This window comes from Zeus faber (genome assembly GCF_960531495.2).
Source record: "Zeus faber genome assembly, chromosome: 17".
NCBI lineage: Eukaryota > Metazoa > Chordata > Actinopteri > Zeiformes > Zeidae > Zeus > Zeus faber.
Window position 1 is genome coordinate 9900104 of NC_137204.1, and position 25933 is coordinate 9926036.

The 25933-nt window shown below is 43.2% G+C and overlaps 3 protein-coding genes across 8 annotated transcripts in view; all 3 read right to left on the reverse strand.

Annotated features, from left to right (window-relative positions):
* Positions 1 to 11977, reverse strand: part of clip1b (CAP-GLY domain containing linker protein 1b) — a 30087-nt gene extending 18110 nt beyond the window's left edge. For 2 of the 3 annotated variants that reach the window (XM_080017301.1, XM_080017300.1), the window contains exons 1-11: positions 11897 to 11977; positions 7847 to 8019; positions 6883 to 7263; positions 6649 to 6785; positions 6420 to 6544; positions 5326 to 5527; positions 5034 to 5231; positions 3645 to 3748; positions 3442 to 3502; positions 2413 to 2517; positions 16 to 177 (exon numbers count right to left, since the gene is read on the reverse strand). In XM_080017301.1, the coding sequence (XP_079873427.1) occupies positions 16 to 177; positions 2413 to 2517; positions 3442 to 3502; positions 3645 to 3748; positions 5034 to 5231; positions 5326 to 5527; positions 6420 to 6544; positions 6649 to 6785; positions 6883 to 7263; positions 7847 to 7934 (1563 nt within the window). In that variant the 5' untranslated portion in view covers positions 7935 to 8019; positions 11897 to 11977. The remainder of the gene's footprint in view (positions 1 to 15; positions 178 to 2412; positions 2518 to 3441; positions 3503 to 3644; positions 3749 to 5033; positions 5232 to 5325; positions 5528 to 6419; positions 6545 to 6648; positions 6786 to 6882; positions 7264 to 7846; positions 8020 to 11896) is intronic. The other variant, XM_080017302.1, reaches the window with a different exon arrangement.
* Positions 11978 to 13217: 1240 nt separating this feature from the next.
* Positions 13218 to 14476, reverse strand: hcar1-2 (hydroxycarboxylic acid receptor 1-2; the record flags this gene model as incomplete). The annotated part of the gene is given in 6 exon segments (XM_080017403.1): positions 13218 to 13834; positions 13837 to 13991; positions 13994 to 14058; positions 14060 to 14220; positions 14224 to 14284; positions 14286 to 14476. Coding segments are annotated over 6 exon segments (750 nt in total). The 3' UTR covers positions 13218 to 13717.
* Positions 14477 to 14657: 181 nt separating this feature from the next.
* denr (density-regulated protein) lies at positions 14658 to 19855 on the reverse strand. 4 transcript variants are annotated; one of them, XM_080017405.1, is made up of 8 exons: positions 19718 to 19855; positions 18946 to 19059; positions 18837 to 18856; positions 18586 to 18671; positions 18301 to 18389; positions 17301 to 17417; positions 17070 to 17209; positions 14658 to 15196 (listed from the first exon to the last, which is right to left on the reverse strand). In XM_080017405.1, exons 2-8 carry the CDS (start codon positions 19049 to 19051, stop codon positions 15152 to 15154), a joined length of 603 nt encoding a protein of 200 aa, XP_079873531.1. In that variant the 5' UTR covers positions 19052 to 19059; positions 19718 to 19855; the 3' UTR covers positions 14658 to 15151. The 4 variants fall into 4 exon arrangements, with proteins under 4 accessions (XP_079873531.1, XP_079873533.1, XP_079873530.1 ...); XM_080017407.1 differs by having other exon boundaries at positions 18301 to 18381; positions 18587 to 18671; positions 18946 to 19062; XM_080017404.1 differs by having other exon boundaries at positions 18946 to 19062.
* Positions 19856 to 25933: the final 6078 nt, after the last annotated feature.

The window sequence follows — 25933 nt, forward strand, 5'->3', positions numbered from 1 at the left end:
GCGGCGCCTACGAACCTTCTTCTCCTGAGATTGTGCCTGGGCCTTGAGGTGGGTGAGCTGCTGCTGGGAGAGCGACGCGGCGTTCTCCGTCTGCTGGGAGGCCCTGAGCCTGAGCTGGAGATCAGCCACCTCCCTCTCCAACTCCATGATCCTGGAGCGCTCTGACACCGTGGCCACCTGCAGTGGACGTGGGCAGGGACGTGTGCGAACAGATGAGATAGACAAGAGACAAAAACTGACACGTATTAACTCATATTTCATATTATCTGGCAATTGTTAAACTATAATTGTTATACTATATCATAACTAATGGATATGTCATCTTGATGATTTTTGCCACCTAGTCTCGAGACAACTTGCCAACTGCCATCAGACTCTGGTACTAAAAGAGACTTTAAAAAGAGATTTTATCAAGTCAAAGCTGGAATTTCCTTGACTGATTTCAACAAATAGCTGCTTAGGATCAAGAATAAATATATAAAACTAGTTATGCACCAGATTAACACCAAGAACCAGTGCCAAGCCTTACACAGCTGTCAGTGGTCACATTTCAAACATCTATTAATTACTTGTAAGATCAGTGGAAAAATAGCAAAAGTATAAAAATGTTGTGCTCTATTCAAATTTGATTATATGATATTCATATTTTTAGCCATTTTAAAACTATTATTATAGTATTATAGAATCTATCAACAATGACTAGTGTCTCGATAGGCTGATGCCTTGATTATATACAGTATAAGGGTTTTTCCAACCAGTTTATTAGACCTTATGCACAAGTTTACTGAATTGAATGTAAAAAATAACATTCATTTCATCCTATGCAGCCAACTCAATCAATTTGCAGCTATATAATTACATTTAAACAAACCAAAAAGCAATTTATTCAATCTACTCACAGCACAGACCACATTCATACATGTCTTTTGACACTAATCTAGCTGTTCAACACCCTCTGTATAATGGAAACTCTGTCAAACCATAAAGGGTAGTATTGTAAATAGATCCCGTAACCCACAAACCCACAAGTTCTACATTTCTATGCATGACGCAGACACAAAGGACCACATGAAGTAAAGCCAGGATGAATCGTTCACCAGGGATTCTTCATTTATCTTTTGTTAGTTAAGCGTCAGTGAACAACATGTAATCGGTTCTAAATTGCTTGATTTACCATTTCAATGTGATAAATAGTCAATAGTAAGTGAGTAAGGAAGTTATTCTGATGTTGGGGCTCTCTTGTGTTGCGGAAATCATAGGAATTAAGTGATCAAATCTGTAGATCCGTTTTAAAAGAGTTGGTAACAATTGAGAAAAGTGTTACTCTGACCATTATGTAATATATATAACACTGTATATTAACACAACAGGTCATTTCACTAAAGGAGTGCAGCTCTTGTTATCTTTTAATGTTTTTTTGTTGTATTTTTATTTTTGATCATGACTCTACTAAGGCTTAGAGGCTGCAAATAATGTTATTCCCTTTGACAATTTACAAAATAGGAATACATATAGAATACATGCGACAATTCTCAAACTGAGGGAATACAGGAATTATAAACATAATGCTGTTTATAATACTCATAAAATTAGTTCTCACTGATAATTTAAGTTATTCGGAAATATCATCCATTCATCATACAAAGACGTCTTTCCCTGTCCTCACGCTTCACTGATTTCAGAACCATTTTTAGCTTGCAAAAGGTAGTTTCTATTCCCTTTGAATGATGATCCCCAACACCAATCAGATTAAATAATAGAAAAAAGATTGTCAAAATAATCCCACGCATTTCCCATATAGTTGACAGATTTGCAAAAATGTTGCAAGATAAATGCTGAAAATGACGCCTTAAAATGCTTAAAGCCTACTTCACACCTAATCCGACCAACTACAAGAACAAACCAGAAGACTGATAATTCCAGTTGAGAGTTGGATTCCGCACGCAAAAACTCAGTCATGTGACCTTGTTTTTCAACGCATGCGACAAGTTTCAGTCTGACACTACGACCGAAAGTGACGCCAACAACGTTTTTAATGGAACTGGGCTTACAACTAAGTAAATAAGTCACAGTCAATGTTGGATGTCACCGTGTTCACTATCAATAAATCTCTTTTTATATAAGTGAATTGTGCGTATAATAAATTTTTGTTTACACTTCGCAAACACTATATAAAGGAAATATATATATATATGTCCAGCCGAGAAAACTACTCGCTGTGTGAAAAAAGGAGCTCCCATTTTCCCTGACATATTTTGTGATGCGACGATTCGCCACGAGGGAAGGATCCGACCGTCGGATGCGATTACAGATTTGGTGTGAAGTACACTCTAACATCGCACTTGTGTCTGGCACACAGATGGGGTTTGGCTAACTAAGCGACCCAGTTCTTCTTAGATCTTCCAATATTACCCTAGTGTCCTCTAAATCCCTCTGGAGTTTTTCCGCTTTGGTCTTTTCAAAGAGCAGGCTCTGCTCGAGCTCCTTTACGTGGGCATGCTCCAGTTTGGTCTGCGTCTGTTAGTAAGAGAACCACAAGAAGGAGAAGAAGAGGAAAAACACACACCGGTGCCACAGTGACATGCCAGCTCTGTGCCACACACAGAAGGTAGACACAACACACTGCAATTGAAAAAAAAAGAAAGACCGGAATTAATGAAAACACGGACGAATGTCATTTGATCAGTAGGCAGTGAAGTAAAGAGGAGGGCCTTTATGTTTGGTAGTGATCCCAAACCAGATAGGATGAATTTCCTCTGTCATCGGATATGGTCGGCTATCTTAATTAATTCCAATATATTTTGATCGTTCCATTCTACTTCTTTCTCGCCTGACAGGATATTACAAACATCGACGACATGTTTGCGTCACGGCAGCTTCTATTCCAGGGTTCCAGGGATAGACAGATAGAAGGAGCATTCACAATGTTATTTTCTTCTGGTTATGATAAGACAAGACGGCGCAGGCTGAAGAGCAAGGCGACATTTATCAAGGCAGGGGCACAAAAACTTTGAGGGACAAAGGGCGAATCGAGGAAGAGTGAAGAACAATGCAAGACCAGGCAAGTGAGGGAAATGACATTGAGTAGGAACGAATAAATGCGAGTAACTCACAAGGAAGAGAGGAAGAACAATAAGAAAAGTGATACAGCGACGGGGTAACAGCGCCCAGTTTTTGCCATTTTAAAATAGCAATTTAACACAGAAATCACAACTAAGTTGGATTTAAGATCATTCTTGAGCTTGGCTGTGATTGAATTGAGAGAGAGAGAGAGAGAGAGAGAGAGAGAGAGAGAGAGAGAGAGAGAGAGAGAGAGAGAGAGAGAGAGAGAGAGAGAGAGAGAGAGAGAGAGAGAGAAGAGAGAGAGGTGGAGAGAGAGAGAGAGAGTGAGAGATAAAACTGATAAGAAACAGGTGAGCTCTTCTCGACTAACTTTCTTACCTCCAGGTCACCTCTAGTGATGCATGCTTCTTCCACACTGAACTGTAGATCCTCCACTTTCCTGTCACACAAAAAAAACCCATTCTTATTATTTTGCGATTATGAAAGCGTGGTAGCTATGGCCAGTATAAAAACTTTGTTTCAGACCAGGTATGAACTTAGGGATGCTTTCGTCCATGAGCCGGTTCCTTCAGAGCACCCACCTCTTCTCCTCCTCCAGCTGGTTGAGCAGCTCCACCTTGTCCCTGTCGGCCTTCTCCACTAGGATACGCAGCTGATCCAGCTTCGCCTCCATGTCCATGGCATACTAACATGCAGGCAAAATGGTATTTCTATCTCAGCAGTTTACGACATTGTGTAAATACTGAAAATAATAACAATAGAATGGAGTACAATAGAAATATAGCTACTAGGGTTTAGCGGTTAAAATGACTGATTATAATGAATTTAAATTGGTATAGAAATTACAATTTAAATCATCCTTATTTAGTTAACTGTACAAAAAATATTATTTTTACTTAAATTCACTACAAAATTAACACTACATTTGATTTATACACAAATAAATATAACTACTCTCTTATGATAGTGGGGTCGGACCATATATTTATTATGTAAATGTAATCTATTTTTTTTTTTTTTTTTTCGTTTTGTATTTATGTATGGTATTTTATTATAGTATTATTACTATATATGCATGTTTTTGGTGGGGGTCCTTGCTGACGTGAGGTGGAGGAAACCCCATGTGAGCACGGGGAGAACATGCAAACTCCACACAGAATAGGAGCCTTTCTGTGTGGAGTTTGCATGTTCTCCCCGTGCTCACATGGGGTTTCCTCCACCTCACGTCAGTAAGGACCTCCACCAAAAACATGCACACATCATCGTCTGACCAGCAATGGACACTCATCACCAGATCCCCGGGCGCGTCCACGAATGCTGCCCACTGCTCCTGGCTGTGCCCATGGAGGAAGGACAAGCCAGGATGGGTTAAACGCAGAGGCCATTTCACCGGCCACCATCCAAAGCATGTGCATGTTTGTGTGCGTGCATGTGTTGTAGTGTGGTGTGCTGTGTGACGATTAAAGATTGTTCTTCTATATATTTTTATTATATATTACTTTTTATTTTTTAAATATATTTTCATATTACATGTTTATATATTAACATACAAATATTTAATTGTACAAATTAAATATAGAGTCTGTTACTGCTATTATAAAGAGGGTAGTAGTATCAGAGAATATACCCAATCCAAACATCAAATATTACAAGCTGCGTGTTTTGTCGTTTAATGGAAAAGTGATATTTCTAATGGAGAAAAAAAATGATTGGATATTAATTGCTATGTTTTAATGGCCCCGAAATAACAGGGTTAGTACCTCGTATCGACCGGTACTTAAAGGTTAGGACTGTAATTGGGGATTGAAGAAGTGGCCTTGGTATCTCTGATGTTAATCGATTTTGCATCAGTTTACTATGTAGTAATTTTTGGATCCAGCCTTAAAATACAAACTCACTAGAGGTGTTTGTGAATGTTGGTTGTGTTGGAAATTCAGTATCCATGACTCCAATTCCATTTCTCATCTCACCTGATCCTGTCCCTTCCTCAGCTGGGCCAGCTCCTGTTGCACCTCTCCCGCGTGACTCGTTGCCTTGGCGACCTCGCAGCGCTCAAGGTCCCTCTCAGCCAGCAGCTGCTCGATGTGCTGCTGCTTCTCCTTCAGCGCCTCCTGCAGGGCCGTGGTGCCGGAGATCTTGCGGGCGTAGCGGGAGGACGTCTCGGTCAGCTGGAGGGGAGTCGGGTAGGGACAACACTGAGATGACTTCACCTTGTCGGAAGGTCACACACACTACATCTTAAGAGATCGGTCCGTGGCTCACCAGGCCGGCCCGACTGGGTTTTCCGCTGACTGAAGAGGTGACCGAGCTGAGGGAGCTGATGGAGGACGCGCTGGGGCTCCGCTTCAGCGTGGACCTCCGTCGTGAGCTCTTGGTCTTGGTTGGGGTGGTGCAGGGGAAGCCGATACGCGTGACCTTGTGAACCGGAGCAAAAAGACCATACCTCGGCATGCACTGGAAGTATCTGAGGAGAAGGCAAAAAGATGAATGAATTAGTTATTACTATATTTTTTATCAATTTCAATAAAATAAAACACAATTTTATTAACGTTCTTTTTTTTAAATGCATTTTTAGAGCTGAAAGAATTAGTATGATATCTTTTAACGACGTATAACTTATCCTGTCCATATAATTGCTTTTGGTATATTTTGCTACTTTTTTTTTTATATTTGGCTATTTTCTTTGTATATTTGGCTATTTTTTCAGACTGTTATAAAGATAAGATAAAGATACTTTATTAATCACCAAAGGGAAATTCCAGTGTCGCAGCAGCAATGACATACATGACAAAACACATAATGTACAAAAACACACGTTGTTTTGAATCCATTACTATATATACACACATACACACATACACATACACACACACACACACACACACACACACATACATACATACATATATACATATACACAGACATATATACATTTATACAGATACATACATACAGTATTCAGTATACATATGTGTATATACATATAAAATAACTTCTGTACTATATTAAAATAAATTGAAGAAAATTTAATTTAACTTAGTGCAAGGTAAAGCTTAAAAGTGGAAGTTAAATGTGAAATAAAAATTGTGCCTTGTGCATTGCCTTTCAGAGGAGGAGTTTGCTCTCCTGGCACAGAAAGGAGTCATTGTAGGAATTGTTGTGTTTTTTAATGCTTGCACTATCTCCATAAACGGATTCCAACTCCGACTCGACTACAATTCATTTACATTGACCCTTGTGGAGTGTCCAGAAGAGTCTATACCTTCCAGAAGAAGAATAGCTGCCATGCGCCATACCGACTCACATCACATTAGCGTAGAATTACAGATTTACTATTCTTTAATGTTCTCCCTTGCCTGGTTCCCGCTACGGCTCCATCATTCTTGCCGAGGGGTTCATCTAGCTCCACTCCACACCACTCTCCCTTGGCAAAGTCCGTCTCGCCCAGGAAGCGTATGACTCCTGCCTTCGTGCCCCCCACCTCCAAGCAGAGACAGACGGTTGAAAATAAAAATAAAAAAGTGAAATGAAGCCAAGTGGTAATGTCACATACTGTATTTTATTTTTTATAAATGAGCTACTAACCAGTACGCGGTCTCCCAGCTTCAGCTCTCTTCTGTTTTTCTTCGCCGAGTCCGTCTCTGAGAGGTTGGATACCGACTGGCTGACCGGCAGGGCTTTATTTGGTGTTGCACTTGTCTTTACTCCAGGGCCCTCTGGCGCTGAAAGAACAATGTCTTTAGAAGGCTTCTCCTCGATTAATCAAGTCATTTGAGCATATGGCGTCTCTGCAAAGCATTTAGTGTTTCTGGACGTTACCGGTTAATGTAGCGCTGACAGGTGCAGGGCCAAGTGTTGCGGCGCCCTCCTGGGATGAGCAGGCCTGCCCTCCGTTCGCCTCCTTCTCCGGAAGCGCGGTCCTGGATAGTTTGGAGGTCCGTGTGAATATCCCCCTCCCGTCCTGGCACTGGAAGTACCTGACCCCCGCCACCGATCCATCGTTCTTTCCAATCGACTCGTCCAGCACGATCCCCGCCCACTGGCCTGGGGCAAACTGCGTGCCCCCCACAAACTCCACGAGGCCGGGCTTGTTGCCATTGACCCAGACCCTCTCTCCGACTTGAAAGTCCCCAGAACCATCTTGGGCGGGCAAGTCGACGTCGCCTATAGACTTCTCTGGAGGGACCGGCTTTGGAGTACCTGGAAAAACAATATGTGCGTTCATGACCGCTATACATTACTTTCAATCTAGTACCGGACTACTGTAATATCAGAAAGGGACCTCTTTCTTCTGCTGCGATGATCAGCTTTCTAGGAATATTTTAAATGTTTCGCTCATCTTTTTTTTTTTTTTTTTACCGAAAACCAGACACACTTCAAAAATAATGTATTTTCTTGTTTTAAATTTCCTGTTGAGAACAACCTGTATGCAAGGCACAGATACGATGACATGGCAGGTTACATGCTAATCTTTATTTTAAGCTTTTTAATACATCTTAATTAATTGCAGAAAACTATTGATATGACTATTGATATTAATCACTCTGCTTATACAAAGCCAGTAGTATATATTGTCTGTTTGTATGAGTAGCCTAGTGTATTCTAGCTGCTACTGCTTTGCTTCTCTGGCAGCTACTATTCTCAACATATTTCAAGTTTATCATATGTATCCTTATGAATGCATTCATACATCTTCTCTTTAGTTTACATTTTGAGGATGAAAAATTACAATTGCTTTGATCTTGATAAAATATATAGTATAATACACATTTTTGGTTCCTACCTGAGGAAGCCAGTGGCCTCGTTGGTACCCCAGTCGGACGGCCTATTTTGGTGGGAGGCTTGAGTCCACTTGGCTTACCTGTACTCATGGCTCCCTCTCTGCCCAAGAGTGGGGCAAACTGGCCTGTTCAAGCTGGGCCACTAGGCCCTCACCACGAACCAACAATGTCCCAACTTCACAGAAAGAAGACAAAAACAAATATAACTTATATATAGACATATACAGAACTCTTCAAAATTTTGGTTGAAGCTAAAGTGGAGTTTAACCATCTGCAGATGAAGATGCTGTAATGTTATTAAACCAATCTGGACCAAGTGGGTTGCATGTCCATGGTAAGAAAATACTGAAGGTGAGCATGTTGTCCTCTCTGAGGCACACAAGTCCACCTCTACCCATCTGTGCCAAATCTCTCCTGCCATCTCCGGATTGAGACTCCACTCCCCCGGGAACGGCTTGTGGCGGGACAGAAAGTCTTTCCACCTGATTGCATATGACCGGCAAATCCATAGCTGGGGCTGAGGCTCAAAAGATAAGGCAATGTCCAAATGTGAACCCGCTGAGCCACCCTCAAAGTACCCTTAATAGTTGACCTGATAGACAGTAGAGGTGCTGTCTGTCAGCACAAGAAGGTGCTTACCCTTTACGTCTGGCAAGAAATGCTTCAGTGTCACATACACTGTCCTGAGCTCCGGCACATTTATGTGCTGTGTTTTAGGCCAGCTGTTCCACAGTCCCCTGACTGGCCTGTATTCCCAGACGGCTTTCCATCCCCAGGGGAAGGGCCCCAAGGCCTGGAAGCAGCACCTATCTACTATTGACTCTTGTGTTTTTGTGTCTCCTGGGGACCGTTTAGCCACAACTGAAAGGACAGTCACAAGGGACACTCTTGGAATTCTACCTGTATGTGCATGAGATGGAGAAGGCACAGTGTCTCAAGTCATCTGTAACAGGTCAGGAGAAATTAACTAGAACTGAATTAGTGTTGTAATTAATTAGTCCAGCAATAAATAACGTATGACTGAACACAAACACGTCACACACAAAATATAAAATCTTTTATTCATCTAGTTTGGTTTTCATCATAATGGAAAAGCACAAGCAAAATAAACAGACACGACATTAGACATGACTATACTATTGATCTAAGAAGGTCAAGAACGCCCTATTCAACCACATTTTGAGGCTTTTGTCTGAGTTTAAAAGTTCACTCATCATCTCAAGCTGGTTCCACCACATGACAGTGAGTTCAGTGTACTCCAATGCCTTCCATGGTCACCGGCTCTCAATTCAATAGAGCACCTTTGGGATGTGGTGGTACTGAAGATTCACAGCATGAATAAGCATCCGACATATACATAAGTCTATCCCAGATACATAAGCCTATTACCTTTACTCTATTTTGTACCCCCACTCTGCATTACCTTTGAGTTCTTATTTGATTTGATTTTATTTGATTCTATATATTTTATTTTATTCTATAATATTCGACTTACTGCATTACGCTTTAGGAATCAGTGAGTTAGTCAAGTAGAAATTTTTAGGTAGCTATTGTGTTCAGTCTAGAACATATTGTGCGTTATCACAGTAATTTCACTGCATATATGTATGGAAGTATGTATATGTATGTGACAATAAACCTCTTGAATCTTGACAAATCTGCAGCAACTATGTGATGCTATCATGTAGAAATGGACCGGAATCTCGAAGGAATGTTTCCACTCAGTGTACTGAGTGTAACGGTGTGAAGTGTAAATGCATGCACATTAGCAACGTCTTGGATTTTAACATGGAATTCTGAATATGTAAGCATAGACAGTGCCTTGAAAAAAGTATTTGCTCCCTATTGAATTTTCTGCATTTTTCTGACTGAATGTTCAACCAAGTAAAACCTTATATTAGAAGCACAAATAACAAAAAAGCATTTATTTCTATTTATTTACGATATAAAGTCATGCGCCACCAAATTCCCCTTTGAGAAAAAAGTCACTGCCCCTTAGACTCAGTAACTAGTTACGTTACCTTAAGCAGACATAACTCCAACCACACACTTCCTATAACTATGTCTCACAGCACCTGGGACATATGTATTTTGGCCCATTAGTTTGTGTTTTTAGTTCTCAAAATGATAATTTAAAGGAAACTTTGGAATATCAATGATGCATTCTCCTTTCCTCAATGAACACTGGCTCCAAAGCACAGTTACGGTCCGAGATGATACCCAAGTATTTGTGCTGTTTCACTCTGTTTCACATTTGGACGTCCTCAGTGTTGAAGGTGTCAACAACACAAATGCCATCGTTAAAGTCTTAGTTAAAGGGCTGCTTCTACATGGCGAGAGCCCTGAACCCTGTGGTATCATAGATATGGCCAGTTGATCGCGGCAGGATTGTAGTACGTATTAGTGTATTACTTTAGTAGTAGCAGTCGTATTTTACTTGTATTATCTGGACCAATAGCCTTATTCGTTTCCTCTTTTTTCATCACTTTATCAACAACAGCAGAAACAGAATGGGCCAGGATGATTGCTGCTTGGATTAAATGTGGAATTGACTCTTAAGGCCATTACAGAGTGTTTCATGCCTGTCCTCTGTTTCACCTATTTATTATGTCCCCTGTCTCTGTAATTTGTTTGTAGGCTTTTGCTTGAATTATCTTTCCCGAAGCAGGGTCTATTTTCAAAAACACCTCTACTTTGTTGGAAGGCACAATAGCTTCTTCACGGAATTTCATGTAGCCAGTTTCGCAGGGGGGACACCGCCACATTTCTGCATTCAACTTAAATCTATTTATATCAATTGGGAATTGCACTGAATCCATTTAAAATGCCTTGACTTTCTGTAATTTAATTTATAAATATTTCTATTTTCAGCATCAGTGAATTTAGCTTTTTTTTTTTTCCTCCAGTCCGGACCTATTGAAGGAGGCCAATGGAGCGCCGATTAGGAACGCCTATGGAAGGCGGTCCCAATTGGCAGGTTGCCTAATAAGACACCGGCTTATTAAATCAGACATTCATTTACAGAAGACTGATCAATTCCAACGTCGACTTCCTCGTGATGATTGCCCACATAACCCAGTCAACCCATTCCAGGCGGGTAAAGCATATGGGCGATAACTTGGAAGACACTCCCATGTAGGCCCTACGTGTTATGGCTGCGTTTCCATGGTGACCACCGTAAACAAGCTTCGTCTCGAGCTGAACCTGACGTGATGAAAACGAGGGGCAGCGTCCTCATAACCGTGCATTTGATTATTACCTTTACGAACGTGTCGACGCAAAGTAATCGAGGAGAGAGAAAACAACCGGATCCAAAGGGAGGCCAATAGAAAGTGCCCGCCTCTCCGTGTGGCCTGAGCACGGACATGGTGTTGGTATGCTGGTGTCTTTCAAGACCTTCCGGATCAACATGTCTCATTCACGGCTTCATCCAATGCATCGCATCGACGATTGAGTAACGGCAGATTCTCACGAGTTGCGTCGGCGGCGTGCTCGTAAGCTGCGCCGTGAAACGTCGCTTCGCAATATTGGACGTACCGGGGCAAACAACGTGTCGAGGGGCACTCTGATCCCACGGTGGGATCATCTTCACTGCTCCCACGCCGCCGTGAACCCAGGCGGACACGCCGCCGGAGTCGGAGCCCGCTCGCTCGTTCGTGCTCAGCGCAAACAGACGGACGGGTCGACCCTCCAAGGCGCTGCCTTGAAGTATGTGTTGTGTCTTCGAGAAGATGTAACTCCACTTAAGTTATTTCGTATTTCGTTGTATATATATTGTCGCAACAACGCCTCGTTGCGATAAAATATCATTTTATTTTACAACGCTGACTAAATTTGACATGTTTCCCCCCCCCCCTGTGATATTCTCTCGTATTCTCACAAGCCCCCCTGGTCCCTGTTGGAATGTGACGGTCGAAAGCTAGCTAGCTGGGAGATTAGCGACGTAGCGCAACAACCTGGCGGTGAAAACATTAGCGCCGCGGAGAAGACTCCTCTGGGCCGCGGGCCAAAACGAAAACTGGCGAAATGGTGAAAACTTAACGGCGGCTTACCCGGTACCGATCCCTCCACGGGAGGCTCTCCCGTTAAGCGGCCCCGTCGGCGGCGCCGCGGCCCCTGCACCGTTATGAGGTGGGAACGCGCAGACCTCGCTCCAGCCCTGCCCGTCTGACAGGCTGCCTGTCTGTCTGCCGGGACGAGTGGTGAGAGGTTCGACTGCTTTTTGGAGACCTGGTCTCTTTTTTCCTCCCCCCCAAGAGTCGCTCAGCGAAAGAAATAGAGTCGTTTATTTTTCCGACTGTTCGTTCATTTTATTTGGCTTGTGTTGACTGGTGTACATGACAGGGTCTCAAGAGTCGGCTGGCTCCGATTTGCGGACGGAATTATCACGAGAACCGTATATCTCTGTCAAATTACAGGTACTCCTCACTTAACTTGACACTCGTCTAGTAATCTCAACGTTGCTGGTTGGATCCCAGGCTCCTCCTGCTAGCGTGCTGTGGTGTCCTTGAGCAAGACACTTCACCCCTAATTGCTCCTGATGGCTGCGTCCGTCAGTGTTTTTATAATTGTGAGTCGTTTTAGATAAAAGCGTCTGCTAAATGTAATGTAATGTTAACGACCTACCTCTTCAACGCCCGTTCGGACTTACGACCGGCCCTCTGACCAGTCTGTATTGTACACGGGTACAATACCGCGGCGTCTCAGCGTCAAGCATCTGATCGCTCATCACCCTTTAAATACTATATATACTAAATACACTATATATATACACTGTAATATACACTGTATACACCTCATCGCACACCACCGTTCTCAGTCTCGTCCCCGCAGTCCGTCAGTATTCACTAAACTAGCGTTCGCAATGGCCACGCCCCCTTACCGTGAAATAACACGGGTCCTCGCTTATCGACCAATCCGCTTAACGACCTGATCCTAGGAACGGAACTCGGTCGTTAAATGAGTAGTACCTGTATTCATTTTGGTTGAACGCTAAGTGTAAGCCTAAGCGTAACATTCAATGTGAATTAAGCCCAATGCCTTGCCATTTTTGGCACGACTTTAGTCGGCTGAAAATAAAAACATGGATTATGACAGTAATTCTGTTTCTTTCCACTCTCGCCGGAGTGACCTATGGACTCGAGTCGTTTAGAAGATACGTTCGTCGGGAACGAATCGTTCGCGCGTCTCCCATCACAACTGTGACGTCAGCTTCAAAACACCGCGCTGTCTCCGCGCCACATGCTCCAGGCGCGACCGACATTCATTTCGGCGACAAACTGTAACGGAAAGCAAGTCTCTAATGCAGTCATACGTGACGGGGGAAAAATAGATTGAAGTGGAGTTTGAGTGTTTTTATTTGACACATATTTAGGGAAACTAGCATCTATATATGGTGACATAATTACATATTTTCAACAACTAGCACATCACTGAGTATATATTCTCACAACAAATGGACACAGCACAGCCTTTCTTTACACATTGCCATATTATTGTAATTGAACAGCACAGTCAACACTACAATTGTGGGAATATCTGTATATCCCCATATGGGATAGTGCATTGCATTACAGCTTTGCTACAACATACAGAATATCTAACAAAGTGAATGTGTGTATATACTGTACATTAAACTGTATTGACATCCTTGAAGTGTCTACTGCTGAATCTACTGTCAGCTGAAACAACCAGTTCCTTCCGTTGTCTCTTTCTTAGCAGTTTGTTTTACAACTTTGTGAAAGCTACCAGCAAAGGCAGGGCTAGAGAAGGCGTTAACAGGGTTCAGGACACTATTGAAGTATGGGAAGCACACAGAAGAGGAAAATGCCAGGCTGGCTTCTCTGAAATGCCTGCATTCGTTATACCAAACTTCAAGGATCCACACAGCTGTGCACAACAGTACTGGGGAAGAAACAGATCATGAAGATCAAGGCCACGGCCAAGACAAACTGAACAGCTCGTTTGATCTCCACCCCCCCCCCCACCGGTGTCCACCGTCTCGTTTTTTAAGCTGCCATGTAATGCTGATCGTACAGAAAGCATCGATTGCAGTGGGCAAGAAGAATTTAGTCACATAGAATGTATTATGCCAGGTCAAGATAGGACTGAACCCCATGCAAATATTGAAGCTCTCACACTGTGATGGTTACCATAGAAGAAATGCTTGTTGGTGAGGAGGTACCCTGCGGCGAGGATGCACAGGCCCCACAGGGCAAGAGACCCACAGAGCATACCCCAGGCTCATGCCATTGATATGGTTTAGCAGGTGAACAATCTTGAAGTAACTGTCAACGGCCACTGCGGCCAAGAAAAGGATTCCTGCGGCACGGTTGGTGGCCCACAGGAAGAGCAGTATCCGACATGGGATATCCCCCTACAGCCAGTCCTTTATGCGCCGGTAGTAGTCGGCCCCGAAGGGAAGGCAGAATAGTACGATAGTCTTCAACGGCCAGGTGAGTCAGGTACGCCGAGTTGGGCTTCCAGTTGTCCGTATGAAAGACGAACATCCCCAGGGCGACAAAGTTCCCCACCAACACAAACATGAACTCAAGCACCAGGATCGGAGGCGACACCTGATCCGAGATGGGCGATTCAAAGGCACAGCAGCTATCTCCTTGACTCAAGTTCATCGTTTTCACAATCGGCAAAGACCAAGTACCTGGCTACTGCTCGTAATAGTGTCAGAGATACAGGACACCAGGTGGCTCCTTTAGAGCCAATGTTCGCTGGATGGCAAATCATTCTCTAACATGTGAAAGCATATAGTCATCACACAGGCAGTAAAAGTTATTTTCTGAGAGATGGTATTTGCTCAGGGGAACATGGATAACTTGTATCCATGTGCCTTCATTATCAAACTATTATGCTGAGGAATAAGCATGCTCACGGGGATTGACTGCAGTGCAAAGATTCCTGAAAAACAACTAACCTATGGCTACTTGAGTGACCTAGTTGCGGCCATAGGTCACTTCTATAACCAAATACACCTGTTTATACAATGCGGACAGTTTCAAAACGATCATAGAAAGCTGTAAAGAAGGACTTGAGTGACGGGTGAATGAGACTGAAATTTATTGGCCTAGTTAGTTTGGATGCAGAGCAACTGGGAGAAATTCACATCATACCACACTTTTGGCAAATGAGAAAGCAGCTATCAATAACTAAAATGCCAAGTGAGTGGCCATGTCCACAGTTTTTTATATACAGTAAATAAAATAGATATAAAATGTTTTTAAATGGTAATGTGTACATTTGGCCAGGGTGTCGTTGTTACATCCATGTCAGTAAAAGTGCATATTGTTTCTTCACTTCTTGACTTCTCCCAAATCATCGATGCTGTCGTCATCCACCTGTAATGAAGCAAAACGCACTTTTGTGTTATTGCGAGTCTCTTCTAAGTCTTGTTAACACCCTTACACATTGCAAGAGTATTAAATAACTGAATAAACTGGGATTGTTGAAGAAAACCATGCCAAAAATAGCACCCGGTAAGATTAAATGTATATTACAACTAAAATATAAGATTACAACTTTTTAAGGGGTAGGGAGTCATTCCCACATTGGCCTCTTATACGGAATGGAGTCTGTTCCCACATAGATGACTGTTAAAGATACAGTACAAAATGAACATTATGTCCAGTCTAGACCAGCGCTTCCCTTCCCGTCTCACCGCCCCTCCCAGACGGACTCTGTTCCCACCACTGCAATAAGGTCCCAGAGCCCCCGTCCCCAGATGCAATAACCCTAAACCAGGGCTCAACATAATTTTTTAAAGTGGTTGCCAGGCTGGCAACCAGGCATCAGCTTTTGGTTGCCAAAACTGAAAATATGGTTGCCATTTTTAGTCACCTTATATTTTTTAGAAATTAAGATACGCTCCACCAGATGAGGTCTGAGCCATGCTCATTCATGCCGTCTGTCCACAAAGATAACAACTCTTGTAAAGGCTACATATTCACAAGTTTCACCAAATAGACTAAAAAAGCGACAACAACTAAAGACATTTCCTGTATATGTATTTTAATCTGTTTCCTAAGTACACAATATAGTTTGTTTTCAGTTTATTTCATTCTAATTTCAACTAAAACAAAGGCCTCACATCTGACAAGTATTAGTTTTTCGAGCCCATGAATGCAGCATTGCTTTGGGTGTCCGCGTCTAACATAAAACCAGAGAACGAGTCCACTAGTTAATCGATCGCGGATGCAGTTGTTCTCTGACGGATAAAGAAAAATGCTAAAATGGGTGGCGCCCCCATTTTTTTTTTTTTAACGCTTCCGAACGGTTTGGACAATTCTCAAAAGTCACCCAAATTGTTTGCACCCCTGTCTCTAATAACCTTGCTCAACTGCCGTCCACTGGTGCATGTGCGCTAAAGTGTGCACGTGAATAAGTTGTGCAGCGTTCTGGTTCTGGAGCAACGAACTCCCAACTCCTTTTCCCACATGACACCAATATAGAACATTGCCAGTAGATTTACGGATGAGTGCAAGTGGGAAAGGGGCTTATGTTACTTTTGTGCCCATTTTTTAATTATTATGGTCAAAATGATTAACAACTTGGTCATTTCTATGATACTCATTTGATTCAATTCGAGCCATCACTTAAAAGGATAATTCTTTCTTTGACCAAAATCAAATCAAAAGCAGTCTATCGTAACCTTGGTTGTTGGGGTTCGCTAAGCTACATTGTAGGCCATGTAGACCCTACACCGAAAAATGTCACTCAGAACATCTGTTTATTTAACTCTTGATAAGAGGAGCGGCCCTGCGTTGTTGTGACACAGCTGGTAAACGTCCTTATCAGGTATGAATAGGTCCCACTCTTTGCGGCATACACCTATCAACATAAGTCCGCAGGGCCCACAGAACAGTATCCATCTCTCAAGGTAATTAGCAGAGCTTGTCCTTCCTCTACCTGTTGCCTCTTCCTTCCTTCCTTTCCTTCACTCCTCTTCAATTTCTTGTTCAGTGTCTGTATATTCCTGCCTGGCCACTTAACTGAAATGTTTCCTCAGCATAATCACAATCAGACAAACTCAATGACTCAGGATTCAAGACTAAAACACTGACAATAACCTGCGGGATTTGTCAACGATTCTACAACAACTAAATAAAAAAAATAAACATGCTCTACCTGAGATTATTCAAAACACATTTTCAGATGCTTGAGGTAAAAAAAAAAAAAACTAAAAAAAAAACAAACAACACATGCGCAACTCACCTCAGGCCACTTCTCTTGAATAACTTCAATGATGTCATCTGTAAAATCTCCCTGAATGATTATTTCATCCTCGGCTGTAACTGAGGCACCACAAGAGAACTTCTGGGCAAAGAATCGCTGAGCCTCTTTAAGGTCAATGTCTGGAAGGTTCAAAGCACAGATGGGATCATGCTGAGAGGAAGGAAAAAGGCATTTAAAGCTTTGATATTGTCGCATCCACGTAAGTCCTACCAAATGTTGCCAGGCCACACACTCTTGTGACATATTTCTTCTTGGCCCTTGGGATCTTCGCTATCGTCACTTTCTGCGGCACAGTTTTCTTCTTCTGTTTAATCTGGCCTCTTCCACCTGGTGAGCGGGAAACGAGTAGTGAGTAGGGATGGGCGGATCCATACTTTGATACTCACAAGCTACTCATTTGGTTTCTATCCCTTTCCAAAAATATTGATAATTATATGAATACATACGAAACGTGGCTGGCTGCCCTTCCAGGATTATAATACTTTTGTATAATTAGTGCCAATAAACAGCCCTGACATATTTAGCTGGCCCGTGTCACATGACTGCAGAAACCGATGTGACACCAGAACCAAGCCCCCCCCACCCCCCCAAACATTGCTGTCAGGAAGTATATATAGTTGCTCTGGAAAAATCATGGCCTGTTTAAGAAATCTTTAAGTGCAAAAGTGCACATGTTGTTAGTATTTTAATTTATTCATATCACGTTATAATTATTTATCTATATTATTATTTAATCATAGTATTTCTGTTAAATACTCAACTATTTTGTACACTCATTAGCACAAACATTTTTTTTTTTTTTTTTTTTTTTAAATTGTACTCATATTTGCTTTTGTAGTAAATTTGTCGTGTGATTTGCTTTTGAGTGTAAGGATTTTTTTTTTTTTAATGAAAAAAAAACAAAACATTTTTTTCTTTTCCTAAAATTAACATTTTTTTGAAAAATCACATAGAACCCATTTATGAAACGAACAGTGTCTTTATCATTAAAATTTTAACAAAACGTATCGGTATCATATTGAATTAAAAAAGGTTGGTATCGCCCATCCTCAGTAGCGAGACTCAAGTCATTAACAACAGTTTACAAGGTGAGTTTGAGCATGGAAAGCAAGGTCACCGTACATTCAACACACACATGAACAGCTCAAAAATAATCCCCAAATTGTTTTAATTTAAAAAGGTTCTTCGTCTGAAAGCAACTCTGACAAACCTCTCTTCTGTTTCTTTTTTTCCTCCTCCTCGCCTACCGGCAGCACCTCCCCGCTGCTGGTTTCCTGCTTAGGCACAGTACCTGCCACGCCAGCAAGACAGAAGGAACAGGAGAGTGATCAGTACAGCAGCATCATCATCATCATCGTCCACAGTGAATTGGCAAAGTGTTTCCTTTTAAGGACTGGGTCTTTACAAAGAGAAATTGATCACGGAGGATAATCGTTTTTCCCGTCATTACACCCATGCCCCCGAAGCACACGCTGAGAGCATCCGATGAGACTCACCAACAGTCAATCTGGCAAATACAGCTGGAAAGTTCTTCTCTAGCCACTGTCTGCATTTGGCCGGCTCGGGCATGTACTCACAGTACTGCGATCACAGGGTACAATTACAGTTACATGCAGTACAATAACATGAGCATAGCTACCACCATGCAATGTAAATACTTCATGAAGCCACTTTAACCCCCGTTATAAAAAATAAAGAGTATATTATTATTATTGATGATTAGTTGATATTCATGACGTTTTTTACCTCCGTAGGCAACGAGCACACTGAAAAGAAAGAACGCAGAATGACATTAATTCATAGAATGAACACAAACAGATGGAGAACTGCGTCGGTAAGCGGAAGACGTCGTTACCTCCACAGTACAGAACCTTCAGTGGATACTTTGAATCCGAGTCCATCCTGCCATGGTCCCCTTTGTTCTCTGGAGAACTCGACTCCATGAGCTCAGTAGTTGCCATTCCCCACGCTTCTGGAGACACAAAGAATCGCCATTGAGCGCACATCAATCACGTCACTTTCTCCGTTGCCGTGCACGCCTATTAACACGCCCCGGTAGAAATCGGAACGTTGTGACTTGTACCAAGCGGCGCACTGGCTTCAAATGGGCTGCCGGTGATGAGGGGTCCACATTGCATCATAATAAAGGACGCTATAAATAACGTTCGGGGGGGGGGGGGGGGATCGCAGATATTCTCTAAATATCACAGGCATGAGGTCATTCGGTGAGCATGTTTCACAACAGAATAGCCGAACGGAAGCAGTCGCGTTCAGCCGACAGGATAGTTAGCGTTAGCTGAGCCCACACATGCGGCACTCCTTAGGAGCACACGAACCCTTCACCCGCCGCAATTCCGCTCCTCGTTACGCCCTCTACGAATGACACCGGTACTCCGAGCAAATGGTGGCGTCGACGCAGTAGCGAGGCGGCCCGGGGCTGAGCTTTCCCCACCGACCGCGTGAGCCGAGCGAACTGTCACCCACCGAGCGGCACAACACGCGCCGTGCTAACGGTTCGCCGACAGCTCTCTCTCTAAAAACGTCCCCCTCCCTCCCTTCCCTCCCCCTCCCCCCAAAAAAAAAAAACCCGAAAAGAAAATGAGTCAAACAATCGCCGTGGCGCATACCCCCTCGCAAGAGACTCTTTAACACCGTCGTCGTCGTCGTCCGTGCGATAACGTCGTGTGCATTATTGACGTTAATTCAACTTGTGAGAAAGCAGCCGAGCCGCTACGTGTAGCACGCCTCTCTTCCAGCCGCGAGTCCCCTTCCTGCTTCTGTATGAATGGACGCCCGCGCGGGGTGCTTTAGCGCCGCCAATCGCACCGGAGGGTGACCCGGTAAACGTATTAAAGCCGACTTCTCTCTCTCTCTCTCACACACACACACACACACACACACCTAAATATACATACATATATATAAGCGGTATAGATAATGGATGGATGGATGGATATATATATATATACACATGCATACATACATATACACATATATATATATATAAAAATACATATATGACGTGGGCAAATTTGTTGGTACCCTTACAGCTCATTGAAACAATGCTTCATTCCTTTCGGAAAAGTGATGAAATGACTCAATTTTCTCATGTATTGCCTGCATGGCTTCGGTATGTCACAAAGTAGAGCAAAGAAACGGTGAAAAGAGATCGATTAGCGCTAAAGGGGTCAATTAGACTCAAAAAAATGGCCCGGACAGATTTGTCGGCACCCCTTGGAAAAGATTACAAATAAGTGGATTAAAGTGATATTTCATACTAATTGTTGTCTTTAATTGGCATCACACATGTCTTCCATCTTATAATCTTGTAATGTTATAATCGTATAGTCATTCAGCCTATTTAAATGGAGAGAGGTAGTCACTCTGCTGTTTGGTATCATCGTGTGCGCCACACTGAACATGGACCAGAGAAAGCAAAGGAGAGAGAGTTGTCTAAGGAAATCAGAAAGAAAAGGCTAGAAGAGCATCTCCAAGCAGCTTGATGTTCATGTGACTACAGTTGCAAATATTATTAAGAAGTTTAAGGTCCATGTGACTCTAGCCAACCTCCCTGGCCGCGGCCGCAAGAGGAAAATCGGCCCCAGATTGAACAGAAGGATAGCGCAAATTGTAGAGAGCCAAAACCAACTTCCAAAGAGGTACAAGCTGAACTCCAAGGTCAAGGTACATCAGTGTCTGATTGCACCATCCGTCGCTTTTTGAGTGACAGTGGGCTCCATGGAAGAAGACCCAGGAGGACTCCACTTTTGAAAGAAAAACTTAAAAAGCAGACTGGAATGTGCTAAAATGCACATTGACAAGCCAAAATGCTTCTGGGGGAATGTCCTTTGGACAGATGAGTCAAAACTGGAGCTTTTTGGCAAGTCACATCAGCTCTATGTTCATATATTATAATAAAATGAAGCTTTCAAAGAAAAGAACACTATACCTATTGTGAAACATGGAGGATGTTTTGGGCTGCTTTGCTGCGACTGGCTTTAGCAATAATTGATCTCTTTTCACAGTTTCTTTGCTTTACTCTATGACATACCATAGCAGGTATACATGAGAAAATTGCTTTTCATTTCATCACTTTTAAGGAGGAATGAAGCCTTGCTTCAATGAGCTGTAAGGGTACCAACAAATTTGTCCACGTCTGTATGTACAGGTAGTCCTCACTTAATGACCGAGTTCCGTTCCCAGGAGCAGGTCGTTAAGCAAATTGATCGATAAGCGAGGACCCCTGTTATTTCAGGGTAAGGGGGCGTGGCGATTGCGAATGCTAGTGTAGTAAATCCTGACAGACGGCAGGAACAAGACTGAGAACGGTGATGAGATGAAATGTGTACAGTGTACATAGTGTGTATAGTGTGTGTGTCATTAAGAATGAGTACATTAGAGGGACAGCTCAGGTCGGACGGTTGGGTGAAAAAGAGAGAGAGGCGAGATTGAGATGGTTTGGACACGTGTAGGAGGGATGAGAGTTACATTGGGAGAAGGACGCTGAGGATGGAGCTGCCAGGCAAGAGGAAAAGAGGAAGGTCAAAGAGAAGCTTTATGGATGTGGTGAGGGAGGTCATGCAGGCGGTTGGTGTAGGGGAGGAAGGTGCACAGAACAGAAGGTATCGGAGGCAGATGATGGTTGTTCGGTTGTTCGGTGCCCCAGCCACCTTTCAGAGACTGATGAACCATGCCCTGCGTCCACATGTAGCATACGCTGCAGCCTACCTAGAAGATGTAATGATTCACAGAGACACCTGGGAGCAGCATACTGTATGTGGTTTGTGGGCACAGTGCTTGAGTCCCTGAGGCGGGCGGGGCTCAACGCCAACCCAAAGAAGTGTGCCGTGGGACAATATATGGGGTACCACTTCGGTGAAGGCCTGGTCCGACCCCAGCCTGATAAACCACTGCGGTAGCGAACACACCGAGACCTAAGACCAAGAAGGAGGTGAAGCAGATCTTGGGGCTGGCCGGCTACTATAGGAGATTTGTACCCAGCTTTTCGGAGCTAACCAGCCCCTTGTCCGATGGGTGCTCTCGATCCAGTGCAGTGGTCAGAAGGGCCAGCAGGTGTTTGCAAGGGTAAAGTCAGCTCCCTGTTAGAAGTCAGTGCTGTTTAACCCTAACTTCTCTCTCCCTTTGTCTGCAGACCGACCTATCAGACAGAGGGCTGGGGGCGGTCTTGTCCCAGGAGGTGGAGGGAACGGTGCTGTACCTCAGCAGCAAACTCTCAGAGCAAGAGTCAAGGTACAGCACAGCGGAGAAGGAGTGTTTTGCGATCAACTGGGCCGTCGGTTCCCTCTACTATTACCTCCTGGGACGAGCTTTCACCCTCACCCTCTCTGATCACGTCCCTCTGCAGTGGCTCCACTGCATGAATGAAACAAACGCCTGGTTGACCTGGTGGTACCTGGCTCTCCAGCCTTTTAACTTCCGGGTGGTCCATAGGTCAGCAGCGCAGATGGTCATGGCTGACTTTCTGGCAGATGGTCATGGCAGACGGCCTCACGGCCTAAGTTGGGCAGCGGGGATTGGCAGACCAAGGGGCTGGTTAAGCTGCGGCTGCAGACGGCAGCATAACTCCCTTTCTCGCGGCCGCCAAGATGCCTCGAATCGGCCGAATCAGCGCCCGCTCGGCGCTGATTGGTTTGACTCGGGGCAGGGAGTTTTCTTAATGATTGTCTGTCTTGCATCGGTGCATGGGCTCGTCAGCCGGCCTGGAGCCAGAGCATTCCTCCTGCACCAGAAATCATCATTATTATTTATACTTGTTGCCAGCGAGCCTTTCTGTTGAACGCCTTAATAGAAACTTGCGCTATGTTGGCGCACCACGGCCAGAAAGAATCCATCTCCCTCCCTAAACCCATACCTAATACTAAAATAGCGGCAGGCAGCAATACACCAATCCATTTAGTCCTGTTTGGTACGTATCAGTTTTCCCAAATTTTAGTTACGAAGACTTCATTTCCTGCATTCTGGTGAATTTTAGTGCATGTGAATCACAAACTAAAGAGCCAACAACTGCTTAGTACAACGTAATGTTATGAATGGGGTCCAGTTTAGTCATGTTTGGTATGTACTACAGGTTTCCGAGGTGTCGTGCCAAAAAGTGATCATCCGCCAAAAAGTGGTTGCCGTCCTCTGGGTGGGCTATAATCTTTAAAATATAACACATCGTCATTTTGAGTCAAACAACTTTTCAGTCACAAGGTAGGCGCTGCAATCACTTTTTGACAAGTGCAAAACTGCATTTTATGAGTTGTATTGGCGCTTTACATTTATTTCAACTGGCAAAAAAGACTGGGTGGGTAATAATCTGTCAAATATAACTATCAGGAGTGAAACCAAGTGAGGCAGAAAAAACCTTTCAGTCACAAGGTAGGCGCTGCAATACATTTTTGGCAAGTGGAAAACAACATGTTACTGGTTTTGGCCCTTTAGGTATTTCAACTCTCTCCGACCGTGTCAAACCAGATGTCACTGAAAATCGCGGATTCTTTCTTTAATCGCTCTCCTTTTGCGGGGGTGGGGGCCACACCAGGCTCGGGTAAGAAGGAGGGCGAGTTTGAGTTCAAGTTGGTGTTTGAGGAAGATTCACCGCATCAGCACCACTGCACGCTGCCCGGCAGGGGAGCGCCGCGACTGGGGAGACAGCGGAGGAATTACCGGCACTCCAGGTGTCGCACATTTTGTAAAACGCAGTACGAGTTATAGTTTTCCTTTAAACGCAGCCCTGGCTCAAGTTTTCTGTCTGGGTGTCTGTGTGGGCTGAAGCCCTAAATATAGCTGCAGGCAGCAATACACGGGTTCCAGTTTCGTCGTGTTAGGTACAATCTTCGAGTTCCATGATGACGTGATCAGCCTTTAAGTGCCTTTACATTGAATGTTTTTGAAATAATTTCCTGAAACCTAAAATTAAATATCAAATTTTTCATGTGTATTTCTCATGCTCATGTGTTTGACCAATGACCGTGGACTTACGTCTGGACCAATCAACCTGTCAACCTGTAAAACGCACACAGTCACAGTTTTCCGAGTTTCCTTTAAACGCAGCATTGGCTCAAGTTGTCCGTCTAGGTGTCGCACTCGCAAGTGGCTGGATGTGAATTAGTTCCGAGAGACGAAGCTTGGACTTCTTGGACAGTTTTTCACAAATTTCTGCTCCAAATGTAGATCGATATTGATCAAACTCAACAGCAAGACGTCTGAAACATCCGGGTTCTAATGAGACCTCAACCATGTCTGTACGTACTGTGGTTGCTACTAGATACTTTTAGCCCAAAAAGATTTAAAATTTAAAAAGGGCAATAACAATGGGGATTAATACAGCTGGAGGCAGCAATACATGGGATCCAGTTTAATCGTGTTAGGTATGTATTCGTTTTCCGGATTCTGGGAAATGCAGCAAGAGTAACAATTTTCAGAGTTTATATTGAATGCCGCAGTTTGTTTTTTCACTTGTTGTTTTGTAACCTTTTATGGTTTTCTGAGATTTGTTTGGTTGTTCTCTTTAACACAAGTGTGACAAACCCTTTAAGGATGGATGTTCTGTCCACCCCTTTACTGACTGGAGATGTGACTTGATCGAGTCGCAACGAGGAAAAGCTGTCGTGATCGAGGGTTGCTCCGAGTTTTTTTGGGTTTTTTTTATGTAGCTTGAATGTTTGAAATAAATTGTGTATAAATATAGACATGTTTGGTATAAATTAAGTACAGTATTACATTTTTCATGTGTTTTTTTCCACTCATCGTGGACAGTGAATGTTCCTCATGTGTTGTTTAGTTAAAATGTCCCTCTTAAACAGTGTTTTAACAACTATGGTCATTCCTGGATCATAGCGTGCGGACACAAAATAATAGGTTGGTTCCCCCAAAGGTTCTTAGAACTTCCTGTGGTGCGAAACCGCCTTCTGTGATCGATCATAGTTTTTGGGGTTTTGTAAAACTCTGCACGAGTTACAGTTTTCAGAGTTTCCATTAAACACAGCATGAGTTCGGGCTGTCTACATGTAGAAAACGCTAGGCAGTCCACAAGGCACAAGTCGCTGGATGTGAATGACTTCTGAGAGATGAAGCTTGGACTTATACAACGTTGGATGATGATGTCACAAAGTGTCCCACTCCTCAAACGAATCAAGTCACGCCAACATTTTTCGACTTCCGGTAAATTTGCAACAGTCTATCACAAATTTTTGCTTCAAATGTACATCCATATTTGTCAAATATATAAAAAAAAAACGTCTGAAATGTCCCGGTTCCATTGAGGCCTCAACCATGTCTGTGCATTCTGTGGTTGCTGTGTTCCAGATACTTTTAGCCATAAAAGTGCCAATAAGATTAATAATAATAAAAATCATAGCAAAAACAAGAGGATTCCAGCCCTGCAGGCTAGACCCTTAATAATAATAAAAATAATAATAACTTGTTCACAGTAGAAATTGTGGCTACTTTTGGTTTTATGTGTACATGCTTTGCTTTATATAAAAACATTTCCGAAATGTAGTAAATGTAGTAATGTCATAGTTAAAAATCCTCTATAATTATACACTTGCAATCAAAAAATAAATAACATTGGGTTAGCATGTGCAAAACTAATACTATCTCACCTTCTCTTTGACATCTTACAAATCTTTTGCCATCACCACAAATGATACTTTTCTTGTTTCCTCACAATTCCCATCTTTTCCTTTCCCTCAAGTTGAATTGACACTGCGTTCGAAAACGCATCGGACGGACGGGCCCTGCCACCTTGAGGCCGTTGCATGAACTGCGTCCTGGTTTTGCACCCTCACCCTCTCTGATCACGTCCCTCTGCAGTGGCTCCACTGCATGAATGAAAC

Excerpts from the sequence above, each read along its gene's own strand:
- denr (XM_080017405.1), bottom strand. The coding sequence starts at position 19,051 with ATGGCAACTACTGAGCTCATGGAGTCGAGTTCTCCAGAGAACAAAGGG. Across the intron at positions 18,672-18,836 it reads TGTGCTCGTTGCCTACGGAG|TACTGTGAGTACATGCCCGA; the intron begins GTAAAAAACGTC and ends CTGTGATCGCAG. Across the intron at positions 15,197-17,069 it reads TTCAAGAGAAGTGGCCTGAG|GTGGATGACGACAGCATCGA; the intron begins GTGAGTTGCGCA and ends GCTTCATTACAG.